The sequence below is a fragment of the Onychostruthus taczanowskii genome, unplaced genomic scaffold (assembly GCF_017590055.1).
Source record: "Onychostruthus taczanowskii isolate IOZ18803 unplaced genomic scaffold, ASM1759005v1 scaffold117, whole genome shotgun sequence".
Classification (NCBI taxonomy): domain Eukaryota; kingdom Metazoa; phylum Chordata; class Aves; order Passeriformes; family Passeridae; genus Onychostruthus; species Onychostruthus taczanowskii.
The window spans coordinates 1,114,233-1,129,559 of NW_024498318.1; the positions used below are offsets into that span (position 1 = coordinate 1,114,233).

The 15,327-nt window shown below is 57.2% G+C and overlaps 1 protein-coding gene across 1 annotated transcript; it reads left to right on the forward strand.

Moving 5' to 3' along the window:
- Positions 1 to 10: 10 nt before the first annotated feature.
- On the forward strand, positions 11 to 14,024 carry CCT7 (chaperonin containing TCP1 subunit 7). The gene is made up of 12 exons (XM_041427606.1): positions 11 to 120; positions 1,488 to 1,641; positions 3,926 to 4,032; positions 4,704 to 4,829; positions 5,375 to 5,427; positions 6,505 to 6,676; positions 7,698 to 7,862; positions 8,687 to 8,875; positions 9,370 to 9,467; positions 10,128 to 10,260; positions 11,750 to 11,956; positions 13,614 to 14,024. Exons 1-12 carry the CDS (start codon positions 115 to 117, stop codon positions 13,842 to 13,844), a joined length of 1,641 nt encoding a protein of 546 aa, XP_041283540.1. The 5' UTR covers positions 11 to 114; the 3' UTR covers positions 13,845 to 14,024.
- Positions 14,025 to 15,327: the final 1,303 nt, after the last annotated feature.

The following is a 15,327-nucleotide window of genomic DNA, read 5'->3' on the forward strand; positions in this document are numbered from 1 at the left end:
TCTGCGATCCCTCTTCCCTCCCTGCCAAATTGTGCTCCCGCCCCCGGCCCGCCCCCGGGAAGGTTCTGGGCGTGCGCGGTGCATTGTGGGGGCCGGGAGCGAGCAGCCGCCGCGATGATGGTGAGTGAGTGCCCCGCGCCATCCGCCGCCATCCCCGCGTCCCGCCGCGCTGCCCGGGCCGCAGGGCCCCCGCTGGCCCCCAGGGAGCGGCCGTGGCCGGTGGCGGCGGGCCGGGCCGGCCGCGCTGGCTGCCGGGGATGGCAGCGGGCAGCCCCGAGCTCCATCCCGCTCCGCAGCCTCCGCCCGGCCCGGCCCCGCTGCCCTCCGGCTCTGGGCCCCGCGGTGATGCCGGAGGTGTGTCCAGCCTGGTTTCCCCGGGGACAAGCGGCTCCTTTTCCCTCGCGGGCCCTGCGCTGCTGGGTGCGGACGGAAGCCGCGCGTTCCCTCCCACAGAATCTTCCCGGGTTTCGGGGATCACAGAATAGTCAGGGCGGGAGATCACTCCGTTCGGCCCCCTGCCCAGGCGGGGTCGCTGGGGCAGGTGACACAGGGACGTGGCCAGGTGGGTTTGGGGTGACTCCGGGGACACTCCAGGCCCTCCCTGTGCAGCTGTCCCAGGGCTCTTGTCACCCTCCACGGCAAGAAGTTCTTCCTCGTGTTGAGGTGAAGCTTCCTGTGTTTTATGTCCTGTTGCCGGGCATCACCAGAAGTCTGGCACCAGCCTCTTGGCACTGCCTCGGAGGGATTTGAATGGATGGATGGGATCCCTCTCAGCATTCCCTTCTGCAGCCTAAGCAGGCCCAGCTCCTCATGGGAGAGATGCTCTGAGCCCAAGGGTGTTCTTTGTGCCCATCACTGAACCCTCTGCAGCAGCTCCTTCTCTTGTGCCTGCGACCCCTCGGTGCACCAAGCACAGCTTAGTTCTGCTCTGTGCCTGCTGGCAGCTGTTCTGAGCCAGTGCATCCCAAATTTGGGCGGTGTTTGGGCTTTGCCTGAGGGATGGTTTGGGTTGGAGAGACCTTAAATCCCACCCAGTGCCCCCCCTGCCATGGCAGGGACACCTCCCACTGTCCCAGGCTGCTCCAGCCCCAGTGTCCAGCCTGGCCTGGGGCACTGCCGGGGATGCAGGGGCAGCCACAGCTGCTCTGGTGCTCCCACCACCCAGATTGGTTTGCTTCCTCACTGTCTCTGTAATTCCTGCATGCTCTGTCTCCTCCGGGCCAGCCTCAGATCCGAACCTCAGCGGTTCTGCCCCAAAGAACCCCCGTTATTTCTGGGACGGTTCTGTGCGTCCCCGGGCCCGTGGTGGGGCAGTTGTGAATTCCCAGTGCTGTGGGAGCAGCGGAAAGCAGCTGGGTGGTGCGGGGCAGAGGAATTACAGCGAGGCTGTGTTTTTTTTTGGCCTCGCTCCCTCGCGCTCCTGCCTTGTGGGCCGCCGCGGGTCGTGGGGGGTCGGGATAACAGCCGTGCCGCGCTCCCGCCCGCAGCCAACGCCGGTTATCCTGCTGAAGGAGGGCACGGACACCTCGCAGGGCGTCCCGCAGCTGGTCAGCAACATCAACGCGTGCCAGGTGATCGCCGAGGCCGTGCGCACCACGCTGGGCCCGCGCGGCATGGACAAGCTCATCGTGGACGATCGCGGTACGGCCCGTTGGCTGCGCGTCGGCTGAACCCGCCTCAGCCCCCGCCGGGCTCTGAGTTCTGCAGCTCTGTCTCCAGAATGCCCGCCCGGTGTCCCCTGCGGGAGGCAGGACGGTTGGCAGTCCAGCCTGAGGATTCGATCGCGCCCCAGGGGCGCCTGCGGGATGCGGAGTCGGGGGGGTGTGATGCCTTGAGAAGGCTGACCTGGAATAGAGGCTAGATGGACTTAAAGAGTAAAGCAGGGGTTTGTTAAAGTGATCTCCTCAATGGATGCACCACGGGCAGCACAAGAGCCCAGCCAGGGCTGCACCCAAGGTGAACCAAAATGGTCCCTAAGTGAACCCAAGATGAACCAAAATGGTCCCAAGGTGAACCAAAATGGTCCCAAGGTGAACCAAAATGGTCCCAAGGTGAACCAAAATGGTCCCAAGGTGAACCAAAATGGTCCCAAGGTGAACCAAAATGGTCCCAAGGTGAACCAAAATGGTCCCAAGGTGAACCAAAATGGTCCCAAGGTGAACCAAAATGGTCCCAAGGTGAACCAAAATGGTCCCAAGGTGAACCAAAATGGTCCCAAGGTGAACCAAAATGGTCCCAAGGTGAACCAAAATGGTCCCAAGGTGAACCAAAATGGTCCCAAGGTGAACCAAAATGGTCCCAAGGTGAACCAAAATGGTCCCAAGGTGAACCAAAATGGTCCCAAGGTGAACCAAAATGGTCCCAAGGTGAACCAAAATGGTCCCAAGGTGAACCAAAATGGTCCCAAGGTGAACCAAAATGGTCCCAAGGTGAACCAAAATGGTCCCAAGGTGAACCAAAATGGTCCCAAGGTGAACCAAAATGGTCCCAAGGTGAACCAAAATGGTCCCAAGGTGAACCAAAATGGTCCCAAGGTGAACCAAAATGGTCCCAAGGTGAACCAAAATGGTCCCAAGGTGAACCAAAATGGTCCCAAGGTGAACCAAAATGGTCCCAAGGTGAACCAAAATGGTCCCAAGGTGAACCAAAATGGTCCCAAGGTGAACCAAAATGGTCCCAAGGTGAACCAAAATGGTCCCAAGGTGAACCAAAATGGTCCCAAGGTGAACCAAAATGGTCCCAAGGTGAACCAAAATGGTCCCAAGGTGAACCAAAATGGTCCCAAGGTGAACCAAAATGGTCCCAAGGTGAACCAAAATGGTCCCAAGGTGAACCAAAATGGTCCCAAGATGAACCAAAATGGTCCCAAAATGCACAATGGTCACGGGGTCTCTCACTGTGATCATCTCTGCTCTATTTGCAGATTGCAGTGCATTGTCCAATTCCAGCTTTAGGTTACAAAGTCTTATCCTGCTTTTTGTTTTCTCTCTTCATTCTGCTGTTGTTTGTGCTCCTGGGCTGAGATTTGGATCATTTGTCCTTGGTCCCAGCTGGAGCAGGAATTGTTTTGTCTCCCTGCTCTGTGCACAGAGCTCACCATGCCCTGGTAGGAGCCCCGACCCACACACTGAAGTAGCACAAAATCTGAAAAATACAAAACTAAAACCTGAGGCATCAGTTGGATGTATCCAGTGTAAGTCTGTGCCAGACAGGAGAAGCAGAGAGGCTTGAACCTGTCTTCAGGTATTTTTGGTCATCTCTGTTTTTAAATGAGGCTCATGATACCTCTGGAGTTACTCAGCAGTTGTGGCTGAGTGTTAAGGTGTGGGTCAGTGGATGTTCCTGGGTTCATTTTTAATTTTTTTTTTTTTTTTTGAGTGATTTAAGAGATTAGAGGTCAGTGGATGTTCCTGGGTTAATTTTTAATCTTTTTTTTTTTTTTTTGAGTGATTTAAGAGATTAGCTTTGCCATCATTCTGAAAAGACTTGCATGAAGTCACCAAACTAATTATTTATTATTTTTGTTACTGAAGGGTGGAGTGAAAAGACTTAGTATTGTCTTTAAATAGTTTTTATAGATAGGAACTGTAATAAATCCTTGTTCAAAAGGATAATTGGATTTAACTTTCTTCTATGATAACTAACATGATTTCTAGGCTTTTTGTTCATGAGAGTCTCCTGAATATGGTTTTATCTGTCTGGGGAGGCCTTTGAGAGGAGGGAAATGAATTCCAAACCTTTGTTGGTGTGGAAAGTTGTTCTCTCAGGCTGACTTGACTGAACCTGCTCCACAGATGGGCTGACAGGACTCAGTTCTGGTGCAGCAGAGGAACCTGCTGAGATCTCCTGAGAGCCCCCAGAGACAGGGCTTTGCCCCTGCTAGTGTAAAGCTGCCTTTAACTTCCTTTTCCTCCAACAACCCCAGGCAAAGCCACCATCTCCAACGACGGGGCCACCATCCTGAAGCTGCTGGACGTTGTCCACCCGGCCGCGAAGACCTTGGTGGACATCGCCAAGTCCCAGGACGCCGAGGTGGGAGGGGAGCCTGGCTGTGCCTGGGGTGCAGCACGGGGCAGCCTGAGTGGCAGTGCTGCCCTGGGCTCAGGGTTAGCTGGTGGGAATTGCTCTTCAACTGCTGGGGTTTATTCTGCCTGCTCTGGAGCCAGGCTGGAGAGCTGGGAGTGTTCCCTGGAGAAGGGAAGGCTCCAGGCAGAGCTCAGAGCCCCTGGCAGGGCCTGGAGGGGCTCCAGGAGAGCTGCAGAGGGACTGGGGACAAGGCCTGCAGGGACAGCACACAGGGAATGGCTCCCAGTGGCAAAGGGCAGATTGGGCTGGGATCTTGGCAAGGAATTCCTGGCTGGGAGGGTGGGCAGGGGCTGGGCTGGAATTCCCAGAGCAGCTGTGGCTGCCCCTGCATCCCTGGCAGTGCCCAGGCCAGGTTGGACATTGGGGCTTGGAGCAGCCTGGAATGGCAGAAGGTGTCCCTGCCATGGCAGAGAGTGGCACTGGGGGGGCTTTGAGGTTCCTTCCCACCCAGACCACTCTGAATCACTGAGGAATTCAGCCACAAATCTGTGAGTGGAGAAAATCCTGAGCTCTGCTTTCCCTGGAAGCTCTGGAGTGCTTTTGCAGCTGCTCCCAGGAGGTGTCTGCAGCGTGGGGGTGGCACAGCGTGGGGGTGACAGTGTCCCCTGTCCCTGCAGGTGGGTGATGGCACCACGTCCGTGACCCTGCTGGCAGCTGAGTTCCTGAAGCAGGTGAAGCCCTACGTGGAGGAGGGGCTCCATCCCCAGATCATCATCCGCGCCTTCCGCACGGCCACGCAGCTGGTGAGGCACGGCAGGGACAGGACACCCTGCCAGGGAAAGCCCTGGGAATGGGCTGGGAGTGCCAGCAGCCATCTCTTGCTGCCTCCCTGCCAGCAGCACTGCCTCTCCTGTGCCAGGCCTGCTCTTAGCAGTCCGTGCCTCTGGAGTGCTGTCACCTCCTTTGGGTTTTTTCCCAGGAAAAAATGTAAAATCTCATTTCTCATTCTCCTGCTCCTCCTGTTTTCTGCTTCTTAGTAACCTGTGTGTCTCCTAGAGCCTGTTGGTCCCATTAAGCTGATTTTTGGAGGTTCACTCCTCAGTAGCCCTTTGATTTCCAGGGTCTCTGCTGAAAACAGAAGCAGCAGAGCAGCTCTGAGCCTCCCCCCACTCCTCATGGTTGGTGTATTCCTTAGAATTACTGCGCTGGCAGGGGTGGAATAACTTAAACACTTGGAACTTCAGTGACGTTGGTGCAGAGAACAAAAGATAAAATACAAAGAGAGAGGTTGGAGGTCTCACCAGCTCGGGAGCATAAATCATTAATGCAGCTGTTGCCTTTTTGCCAGGCTGTGAACAAGATCAAAGACATCGCTGTCTCCGTGAAGAAGGAGGATAAAGAGTAAGTTCCCCTTGGAGGTGACCTGGTTGTGTTCTGGGCTCCAGCTGACTCCTGTGAGGGTGCTCCTGGCTTCTGTGGCTCTGGCTGACATCTCCAGGTGTGGCCTGCAGCTGCAGCCCCACACGGGGGTTATTCCCAGTTTCCCTGGAATTTCCTGCTCCCCCAGTGCAGTGCTGTGCTCCCACGTGGCTGCAGGGATGATGTAGGGCAGTGTCTCCCAGTGCTCATGGAGGAAGCTGGGCACCAAAATAAGTGGCCTGATTTCATTTTTGCAGCGGTGGAGACTTGGAGCTCTTGCTGCAGTCAGTGGCAGTGTTAAATTTCAGCAGTTCCCTGAGGATCAGGTCCCCTTTTAGCTGTCACACACCAAGGTAGATAGCTCATAGCAGTGATCCCTTCAGCTCAGGTGAGAATGCTGGAGTTCCTTTTCTCCCTGCATTTTAAGCTCTTGTCCACTTGACCTTGCTGATACCTGCAGTTAATTAGAAGTATTTCAACTTCATAAGCATCTTGAATAAACCAAAATGGGTTGTCCAAACCAAATTCTAAAAAAATGCTGGGAAAAAACCCAAATGTGGTCTTGTGATGAGAAATAGAGTGGTTCCCGTGGGGGACAGAGCCTGGCAGCTGGATCCACATCTCCCTGTCACCCACTGCTGCACATGTACTGCCTGAGTTAGTAGTTCAGGGAATGTGCTGCCCTTAGAGGGTTCCAGAAACATCTTCCTGCCTCGGGATGAAGGAGAGCACCTGCTCTTTCCTGATTTTAGGTGCATGAAAGCTGATCAGCCTCATGCTGGGCTGATGCTTGAGCTCTAAAAAGGAGAATGGAATTTCTCAGTCTGGGATTTGTGCCTTGTTCTTCCCATGGACAGGAGGGAGCTGATCTTTGCTTCCGTCAGAGAGGATTTTGGGCCCTTCATGCAAGACCCTGAGGGGCTGGAGCGTGGCCAGCAATGATCCTAAAGGTGTTTTCCAGGTTAGACCTGTGATTAGCAAAGCCACATACAGTGCTTGGGGCTCGTGAAAAGGTCTGGCAGGTGACCAAACCTTTGTTTTTCCTTTCCCTTTCTGCAGTGAGCAGAGGAGTCTCCTGGAAAAGTGTGCAGCCACAGCCCTGAGCTCCAAGCTCATCTCCCAGAGCAAGGAGTTTTTCTCCAAGATGGTGGTAGATGCTGTGATGATGTTGGATGACTTGTTGCAGCTCAAGATGATCGGGATAAAGAAGGTGCAAGGAGGAGCTTTGGAAGTAAGTGCTGGAGCCTTCCTGAAGGGGTGGGAGACAGGGATCCCAGCTCTGATGGTGGCTTGGCTCTAGCAGAAGTGCAGCCTGGCTTGACAGTGCCCGTTGGGGAATTCCCAAAGTGGAGCAAAGCTGTTGGTGTGAGGAGGAAGCTTAGCAGTGTTTCTTTTCCATAGGCAGAGTTTCTGGGTTTTGAGCTAAATACACTCTTCACCTCAGTGCAGCAAAGTTCTTACTGATGAAAATCCATTTTTTTTTTTGTTGGTAGTCTTTGTTTCTTCTGGAAAAATTCCATTTCTCTCTCCACAAATATTTTTTTTTTCTTTGTTGGTAGTCTTTGTTTCTTCTGGATCCAGAAGTCCTGGTTGCATGTAGGATTACTGGGTTGGGAGAAATGCAAGGCAAACCTCATGGAGCTGATGTAGTGGTGGGCATGGCAGGTGGGATGTGTGGTTTATGCTTCAGTGCTGGAGAGCCTGTTGTGTCTGGGACTGCACCTGGATATGTGGTAGGGAATTGATCCTGGCTCTGGGACAGCTCCTGTGGAGAGGGAGATTCAGATCCTGGTTTCTTGACCCAGGAAACTGAGGAGCTCATGCCAGGGAATGGTGTTGGACAGGGCTGTCCTGCTGCAGAAAATCCAGGAGGTGGTGATGGAACTTGGAAAGACAAACCAGAGCAAAAGCCAGCCCCCAGTGGGGCTGTGGATGAGAAATATCCAAAAGTTCAAAGGGGAGGAACGGGAGAAAGATCAGGGAGGGAAGTGGTTGCTCCATTCCTTGGTCTTCAGGTTGTGTGAGGAGTTCTTGGCTGTGGAGTTTTGAGGGATAGAGAGGAAGCTGCTTTTGTGAGCTGAAAGAAATCCTTGCTGCTGATTTCCTCTGAAAGTGGGTTAATCAAAGGAGACAGTGCTGGGAAGGCTTTGTAAATGAGGCCTCTGGGAGCAGGGAGTGTCCTGGGGGAGTTGTTACTAACCCTGTGCAGAAAGCCCTGGGGGCTGAGCCTGAGGCAAATCCCTGTGTTCCAGGACTCACAGCTGGTGGCTGGAGTTGCCTTTAAGAAAACCTTCTCCTACGCTGGGTTTGAGATGCAGCCCAAGAAGTACCAGTCCCCCAAAATCGCCCTGCTCAACGTGGAGCTGGAGCTCAAAGCTGAGAAGGACAACGCCGAGGTCAGAGTCAACACGGTGGAGGTAAGAGCCCCAGGGAGCCTGCCCTGCTTCCTCATCCCTGTGACACCTGGGGCTGCTCATCCCCTGGGGAAGGAGGAGATGGGAGGGCCACAGAGATGCTGAGAGGGCTGGAGCCAGGCTGGAGAGCTGGGAATGTTCCCTGGAGAAGGGAAGGCTCCAGGCAGAGCTCAGAGCCCCTGGCAGGGCCTGGAGGGGCTCCAGGAGAGCTGCAGAGGGACTGGGGACAAGGCCTGCAGGGACAGCACACAGGGAATGGCTCCCACTGGCAAAGGGGAGATTGGGCTGGGATCTTGGCAAGGAATTCCTGGCTGGGAGGGTGGGCAGGGGCTGGCACAGGCTGTGGCTGCCCCATCACTGGGAGTGTCCAAGTTGAGGTTGGATGGGGCTTGGAGCAGCCTGGAATAGTGGAAGGTGTCCATGCCATGGCAGAGGGTGGCACTGGATGACCTTTAAAGGGTCCCTTCCCACCCAAACCATTCCATGACAAATGAGTTTGCCTTCTGCCCATCCTTCACCTTTGCTAACACCTGGTGGGCTGCGCTGCCCCGTGGGAGTGGGGGTCCAGCAGCCTGGGAAGCACAGCAGGGTCAGGACACGTTGGTGAGCTGTCACTGTGCCCCACTGTGCTGAGCCACCAGCTCTGGGGTGAACAAGTGGCCTTGCAGGGACAGCTCATCCAGCAGTGCCCAGAGTGCTGCAAGAGCCCCTGGGGTTGGAGGAGCCTTTTGGGCAGTGCCATGGAGCAGGGCCCTCGTGGCTCTGTGCCAGGGCTGCACCTGGGGCATCCCCTGGCACAGAACACCTCTCCCCTGTCCTCCTGCCAGGATTACCAGGCCATCGTGGATGCAGAGTGGAACATCCTGTATGACAAACTGGACAAAATCCACAAGTCAGGGGCCAAGGTGGTGCTGTCCAAGCTCCCCATTGGGGACGTGGCCACCCAGTACTTCGCAGACAGGGACATGTTCTGTGCCGGCCGCGTCCCGGAGGAGGATCTCAAGAGGACCATGATGGTGAGCTCCCCTGGCTTGGGGGAAAGCCTTGGCAAAGTTCTGACAGCCCAGGTTGGGCATTCCCAAACAGCTGCTCACTGGTGGCACTGCTCCTCACAAGGGTGTGAAAGGACAAGGCTGTTCCCTGGTGGGGTGAGCAGTCACACCCTGGTGTTGTATATAAGGATCTGGTCAGTGCATCAGTAGAGGTCTATTTTCCTGAGTTCTTCTCTTTTTCATCATGAGTGTTTTTTTCCCCTGAGCTTTCTTTGTGTATCTCCTGGGCTCTGGAGTCTCTGAGTCAGCACCTTGAAGCTGCATAAACTTATTTTGCTGTTGAGGGTTGGCCTGGGTCCCTGAGAGGGGAGGGAGGGAGGGAGAAGGGTTTTCCTGAATCTGCAGGATGGGTTTGCACCAACTCAACAGCTGGGCTGTCCCTGGAGAGTGGAGCCTGCTGGGAGGTTGGTGTGGGTTGTCAGCAGTGGTAATTCCATGTTTGTCCCCATTCCCTGCAGGCCTGTGGGGGATCCATCCAGACCAGTGTCAATGCCCTGTCGGATGATGTGCTGGGCCGCTGTCAGCTCTTTGAGGAGACCCAGATTGGGGGAGAGAGGTAAAAACACCAGCTGCAAACCTGTGGTGCTGTGCAAGCCCTCTCATAGCAGGTGGAAAAGCTGGGGTCAAAGCATTGGCAGGGTCTACATCTCTCAAGCTGTTGAGTTGAAAACAAGGTTGTTACAAAATGTATATTTTATTGTAGCCAGAAGCTGCTGTTTGAGGCTGAGGGAGGGGGCAGGAGCAAGATTTCATCATTGAGATCCTAGCTCTTGTAAAAGCCTTTAGAATACATGTTTATTCTGCAGTGCCTTGTAAAAAGGCCAGTGGTACTGTTGCATTTGCAATGCAAAACCACCACATTTTGGGGTTGCTTGTGGCACTTCTGTGATGTTCCAGCTTGACGCTTCCCTGTCAGCGCAGGAGAAGCTGGGGATGGTACACTGGGGTCCTTCCAGTCCTGTTTGGAGCTGGCTGCTGCCCTCTGTGCACCTCCCAAGTGCAACCTGGGATCACCAGTTCAGTGTGAATCCCTGGCAGCAGGAAGAGAACAGATTTTCCTGGATTATCTGGAATGTCACTTCTGTGTTCCCTGGCCCTGCTCCTCCTAGGCCCAGGATGCTCTGGGGCTGCGAGGGGGACACGGCTGCAGGGCTGGCTGCGTCCCACGCTGCCTGTCCAGCAGCAGCTCCTCCATGCCACACCCTCCCTCTGGCAGGTACAACTTCTTCACGGGCTGCCCCAAGGCCAAGACGTGCACCATCATCCTGCGCGGGGGCGCGGAGCAGTTCATGGAGGAGACGGAGCGCTCCCTGCACGACGCCATCATGATCGTCAGGAGGGCCATCAAGGTGAGCCTGCCCTGCCCTGCCCTGCCAGGGCTGCTGGGCACCTCTCACACACCAGGGCTTGGCTGAGGGCTCTGGAGAGTGAGCACGTCTCGAGGGTTCCCTCGAGTGCAGCTCCTTGGCCGGCTCAGCGTGGCTCTGGCAGCGTTTGCAGCTGCTCTCCAGGCACGCCTGGGCTTCACCTGCGCTTCTGTGCAGCTGTGCCTCGTGCTTGCTCCATCCTCCACCCTAAAGGGAGCGGTCTCCTGGCTGTGCTGGGTGGCTCTTCAGGAGATGGAACAGCAGATTGATGGCACGTGTGTGTCCATGCCCATAGAGCCACTTGACCCCTCTCTTGGTGCCCAGTCTGAGGGCATGACAGTCCCGTGCCTCTGAGGGCAGGTTGGGGCCACCAGGAGAAGTCCAAGGCCTCTCTGGACGTTTGTTTGGTCCTGGATGATGCTGCCAAGCTCTGGGTTACACAAAAACGTGTCGCTGTAGGAAGGGCTTCTGGTTAAAAGCAGCCCTGAGGCTGCATGTCCTGAGGGGCTGTGGAGAAGCACATCAGTTTTGGAGATGTTGCTTTTAGGAAGGACAGCCTGATGTCTTTTCTGGAATAGCAGAACTGAGCTGCAAGGTGCTGCTGCCAGTATCTTTAGTTTTGTATGCTTTGTGAGAGTGAGGAAGTTTCCCTGGCCCGAGCTGGCTGTGAACTGCCATCCCTCCTTTGGGTGTATTGTCCCCAAACCCGCCCTTCTCCTGTGCACAGCTGGGCTGAGCTGCTGGAGCTGCCACTGGAGGTTCTTGGTGTGTCCCTGCTGCTGCTGGCAGACAGTCCCAGGGACAGCAGCACCAGGGCTGTGCATTGCCATGGGCTGTACATTGCCATGGGCTGTGCAGTGCCATGGGCATTGCAGTGCCATGGGCTGTGCAGTGCCATGGGCAGTGCAGTGCCCAGGGCTGTGCAGTGCCCAGGGCTGTGCAGTGCCATGGGCTGTGCAGTGCCATGCCTGCAGGGCTGTGCAGTGCCTGCAGGGCTGTGCATTGCCATGGGCTGGCAGGGCTGGGGCTGGCAGGGCTGTGCATTGCCCAGGGCTGTGCAGTGCCATGGGCCATGGGCAGTGCAGTGCCCAGGGCTGTGCAGTGCCCAGGGCTGTGCAGTGCCATGGGCTGTGCATTGCCATGGGCATTGCAGTGCCATGCCTGCACGGCTGTACATTGCCATGGGCTGTGCAGTGCCATGCCTGCAGGGCTGTGCAGTGCCATGGGCTGTGCAGTGCCATGGGCTGTGCAGTGCCATGCCTGCAGGGCTGTGCAGTGCCATGGGCTGTGCAGTGCCATGGGCTGTGCAGTGCCATGCCTGCAGGGCTGTGCAGTGCCATGGGCTGTGCAGTGCCATGCCTGCAGGGCTGTGCAGTGCCCAGGGCTGTGCAGTGCCATGGGCTGTGCAGTGCCATGCCTGCAGGGCTGCAGCACCCTGCCAGAGCCCCTGTGCTGTGCCCTGTCCCTGCAGAACGACTCGGTGGTGGCGGGCGGCGGCGCCATCGAGATGGAGCTCTCCAAGTTCCTGCGGGACTACTCGCGCACCATCCCGGGCAAGCAGCAGCTGCTGATCGGCGCCTACGCCAAGGCCCTGGAGATCATCCCCCGGCAGCTCTGCGACAACGCCGGCTTCGACGCCACCAACATCCTCAACAAGCTGCGCGCCAAGCACGCCCAGGTAGGGCCCGCTGCCGTGCTTTGGAAAGCCAGGTGTGTGCTGAGGAAGGCAGGAGCCTCCCCTGAAATGGAAAATGGAAACCCCCTCCCTCTGAATTATTGTCATTTTGAAATTAAGGGGCTCTCAGCAAAACAATTAATTATTAATGACCCATTAACAGAGGATATCTCCTGGAGAGAGGATTGGTTGTGGAAGAGCTAAAGCAAACTGCCCATGAAAAGCAGAGAGCTGCCCCAGCTCTGACAGGTGGAATACACAGCCCCAGCTGCATCTTTCAGCCTGAGGCACCCAGGCATCCCAGAGGCAGTGTGTGTGGTTCCTTTCTCCCCAGCTCCCTCCTGGAGCCTGTCAGAGCTGGTGCAGCTCAGCTGAGCCCGTGTTGGAGCCCTGTCCCCTTTGATTAAACTCTGTGTTTGTTTCACATCAGGTGTGGGCCTGGCACAGGTTGCTATAAATGGAAAGGAGCTGTTTTCCCTTTGATCCCAGCTGTCAGGTGACTTCCTGAGCTGGGAGTTGTGATTTGCTCCTTAAAAACTCATCACTTGTCAGGAAGGAGCTGCTGTGATAAACATTAAAGGAAGCAGGAGGCAGCTGAGCTGAGCGTTTTACACGGGAGCTGCAGGCTGAAGGTTCTGGGTGCTGGTCTTGTGGAGATCCCAGCTCCAGGGCTTGGAGGTTGCCCCTTGGGTTCTGTCACTCCCAGCACGTTTCACCCTGCTGCTGGTGCTGGGGCTCGGGGGAGTGCCCCAAAATGAGGGTGCAAACCCAGGCAGCAGCACATGGGGAGTCAGGCCTGGAGGCTTCTGCAGCTTCATGGCAGGGGCTGCCCAGGGAGCTTTGGAGTCCCCAGCCCTGGAGGTGTCCAGGGAAGGGCTGCAGGTGGCTCTCAGGGCTCTGGGCTGGTGACAAGGGGATGGGGCACAGCTGGGTCTGGATGGTGTGGGAGGGCTTTTCCAGCCTCGGTGACTCTGTGATCCTGGACTGGAAGGAGCCTCCTCTTGGTGAGGCTCTGCTGGCCCTGATAGCAGAGACTGCTCCGCTGGGATTTCTTGTTTTCCTGCACAGCGGAATGGGAGGGAGGCTCCAGCCTCTCCCTTCACCTTTGCCTGGCCTTCCCTCCCAGGCTTTCCCTAAGTTCCACCCAGCCCCGTGACCAATCCCTGTCCCCTTTGTCCCCTCTGTCCTCTCAGAGTGGGATGTGGCACTGATCCTTGTGTCCCTCTGTCCTGCAGGGCAGGATATGGTACTGATCCCTGTCCCCCTCTGTCCCCAGAGCAGGCTGTGGCACTGATCCCTGTCCCCAGGGCAGGCTGTGGCACTGATGTGTCCCTCTGTCCCCAGAGCAGGCTGTGGCACTGATCCCTGTCCCCAAGGCAGGCTGTGGCACTGATGTGTCCCTCTGTCCCCAGAGCTCTGTCCTGCAGGGCAGGATATGGTACTGATCCCTGTCCCCCTCTGTCCCCAGAGCAGGCTGTGGCACTGATCCCTGTCCCCAGGGCAGGCTGTGGCACTGATCCCTGTCCCCAGGGCAGGCTGTGGCACTGATCCCTGTCCCCAGGGCAGGCTGTGGCACTGATCCCTGTCCCCAGGGCAGGCTGTGGCACCTATCCCTGTCCCCAGAGCAGGCTGTGGCACTGACGTGTCCCTCTGTCCCCAGGGCGGGATGTGGTACGGCGTGGACGTGACCAACGAGGACATAGCTGACAATTTCTCGGCGTGCGTGTGGGAGCCGGCCGTGGTGCGCATCAACGCGCTGACGGCGGCCTCGGAGGCCGCGTGCCTCATCGTGTCCGTGGACGAGACCATCCGCAACCCGCGCTCCAGCGTGGACACCGCGGCTGCCGGCGCTCCCCGCGGCCGCGCCCGCGCCCGGCCCCACAACCACTGAGCCCCCAGACCCGCTGGGCTCAGCGCTGCTCCTGCCCAGGGCTGCCAGCCCCACAGCCACTGAGCCCCCAGACCCGCTGGGCTCAGCGCTGCTCCTTCCCTGGGCTGCCAGCCCCACAGCCACTGAGTTCCCCAGACCCACTGGGGTCAGCGCTGCCCCTTCCCTGGGCTGCCAGCCCCGGGGTGGGGGTGGTCACAGGCAGCTCCTGGTGGTCACAGGCAGCTCCTGGCAGTCACAGGCAGCTCCTGGCGGGTTTGGGCAGCTCCTGGCGGTCACAGGCAGCTCCTGGTGGTCACAGGCAGCTCCTGGTGGTCACAGGCAGCTCCTGGTGGTCACAGGCAGGTGGGGGTGGTCACAGGCAGCTCCTGGTGGTCACAGGCAGCTCCTGGCAGTCACAGGCAGCTCCTGGCGGGTTTGGGCAGCTCCTGGTGGTCACAGGCAGCTCCTGGCACTGGCAGCCAGAGCCCTGGAGCTGCCTTGCCCTACCCAGCGCTGCCTCACTGGCCTGGGCATTCCCTCAGGACCCTTCCCTCCCCAGGAGCATTCCCTCCCTGGGGACCCTTCCCTCCTTCGGGCTGGAGCCCAGTGCAGGGGGGCTTTGGGGCCTATTTATACTGGTTTGTGTTTTGTTCTGCTGGGCAGTTTGAAGCCAGGCTCCAGCACAATAAAACGAGTTGGTCTCAGTGGCACACTGGGCTTGTCCTCTGTTCTCTGCTGCATTCCTCCTGAGGGGAGGCCTCAGGACTGGAGTTAGAAATGAACCTTTCGGGCTGGTTTTTGCCTCGTTTCAAAGCAGGTGCTGTGCTGGAGAGCAGGGCAGACTCCAGGCACAGCCCAGGAGTGCCTCGAGGATGGAGCACCTCTGTGTGTGCTTGGAGCTCTTGGAAATTGCTCAATGATGCTTTAATTGGCTTCTGCTCAATGGGGCATTTCCATTTCCCATTTGCTTCATGGAAGCAGGTTCAGGGCAGCAGCTGGGTGACAGCTCCAAGGGGCTCCAAGGATGGATCCAGGCATTTGGGGGGACTCGGGGAGGAAAATGGTGCTGGGAGAACATGGGGAGACTTGGATCTGCTGGGTTACAGGTGAGGAGGAGGACAGTGAAAGAAATCATGGGATGGTTTGGGTTGGAAGGGACCATGAAGATCATCCAGGGACACCTTCCACTGTCCCAGGCTGCTCCCAGCCCTGTCCTTGGACAGGGACACTTGAGGAACCCAAGGGCATCCCCAGCTGCTCTGGGCACCTGTGCCAGGGCCTGCCCCTCTCCGTGCTCCCCCCATGCTGTGTCCCTGTGTCCCTCTTGGTCCCTGTGTCCCACTTTGTCCCCGTGCCCCTGATGCCAGCCCAGTGGAGCCCCTGGACCTGCACAGGGAGTCAGGAGGACACTTCCAGGAGGCCCCAGGCAGCGACTGTCATCACTGGTGTGGGTCCAGTGTGACCCCCGGGAGAGTGACAACCCAGCTGGATCTCCAGAGTCTTT

Excerpts from the sequence above, each read along its gene's own strand:
- CCT7 (XM_041427606.1), top strand. Across the intron at positions 4,830-5,374 it reads TCCGCACGGCCACGCAGCTG|GCTGTGAACAAGATCAAAGA; the intron begins GTGAGGCACGGC and ends CCTTTTTGCCAG. Across the intron at positions 7,863-8,686 it reads TCAGAGTCAACACGGTGGAG|GATTACCAGGCCATCGTGGA; the intron begins GTAAGAGCCCCA and ends TCCTCCTGCCAG.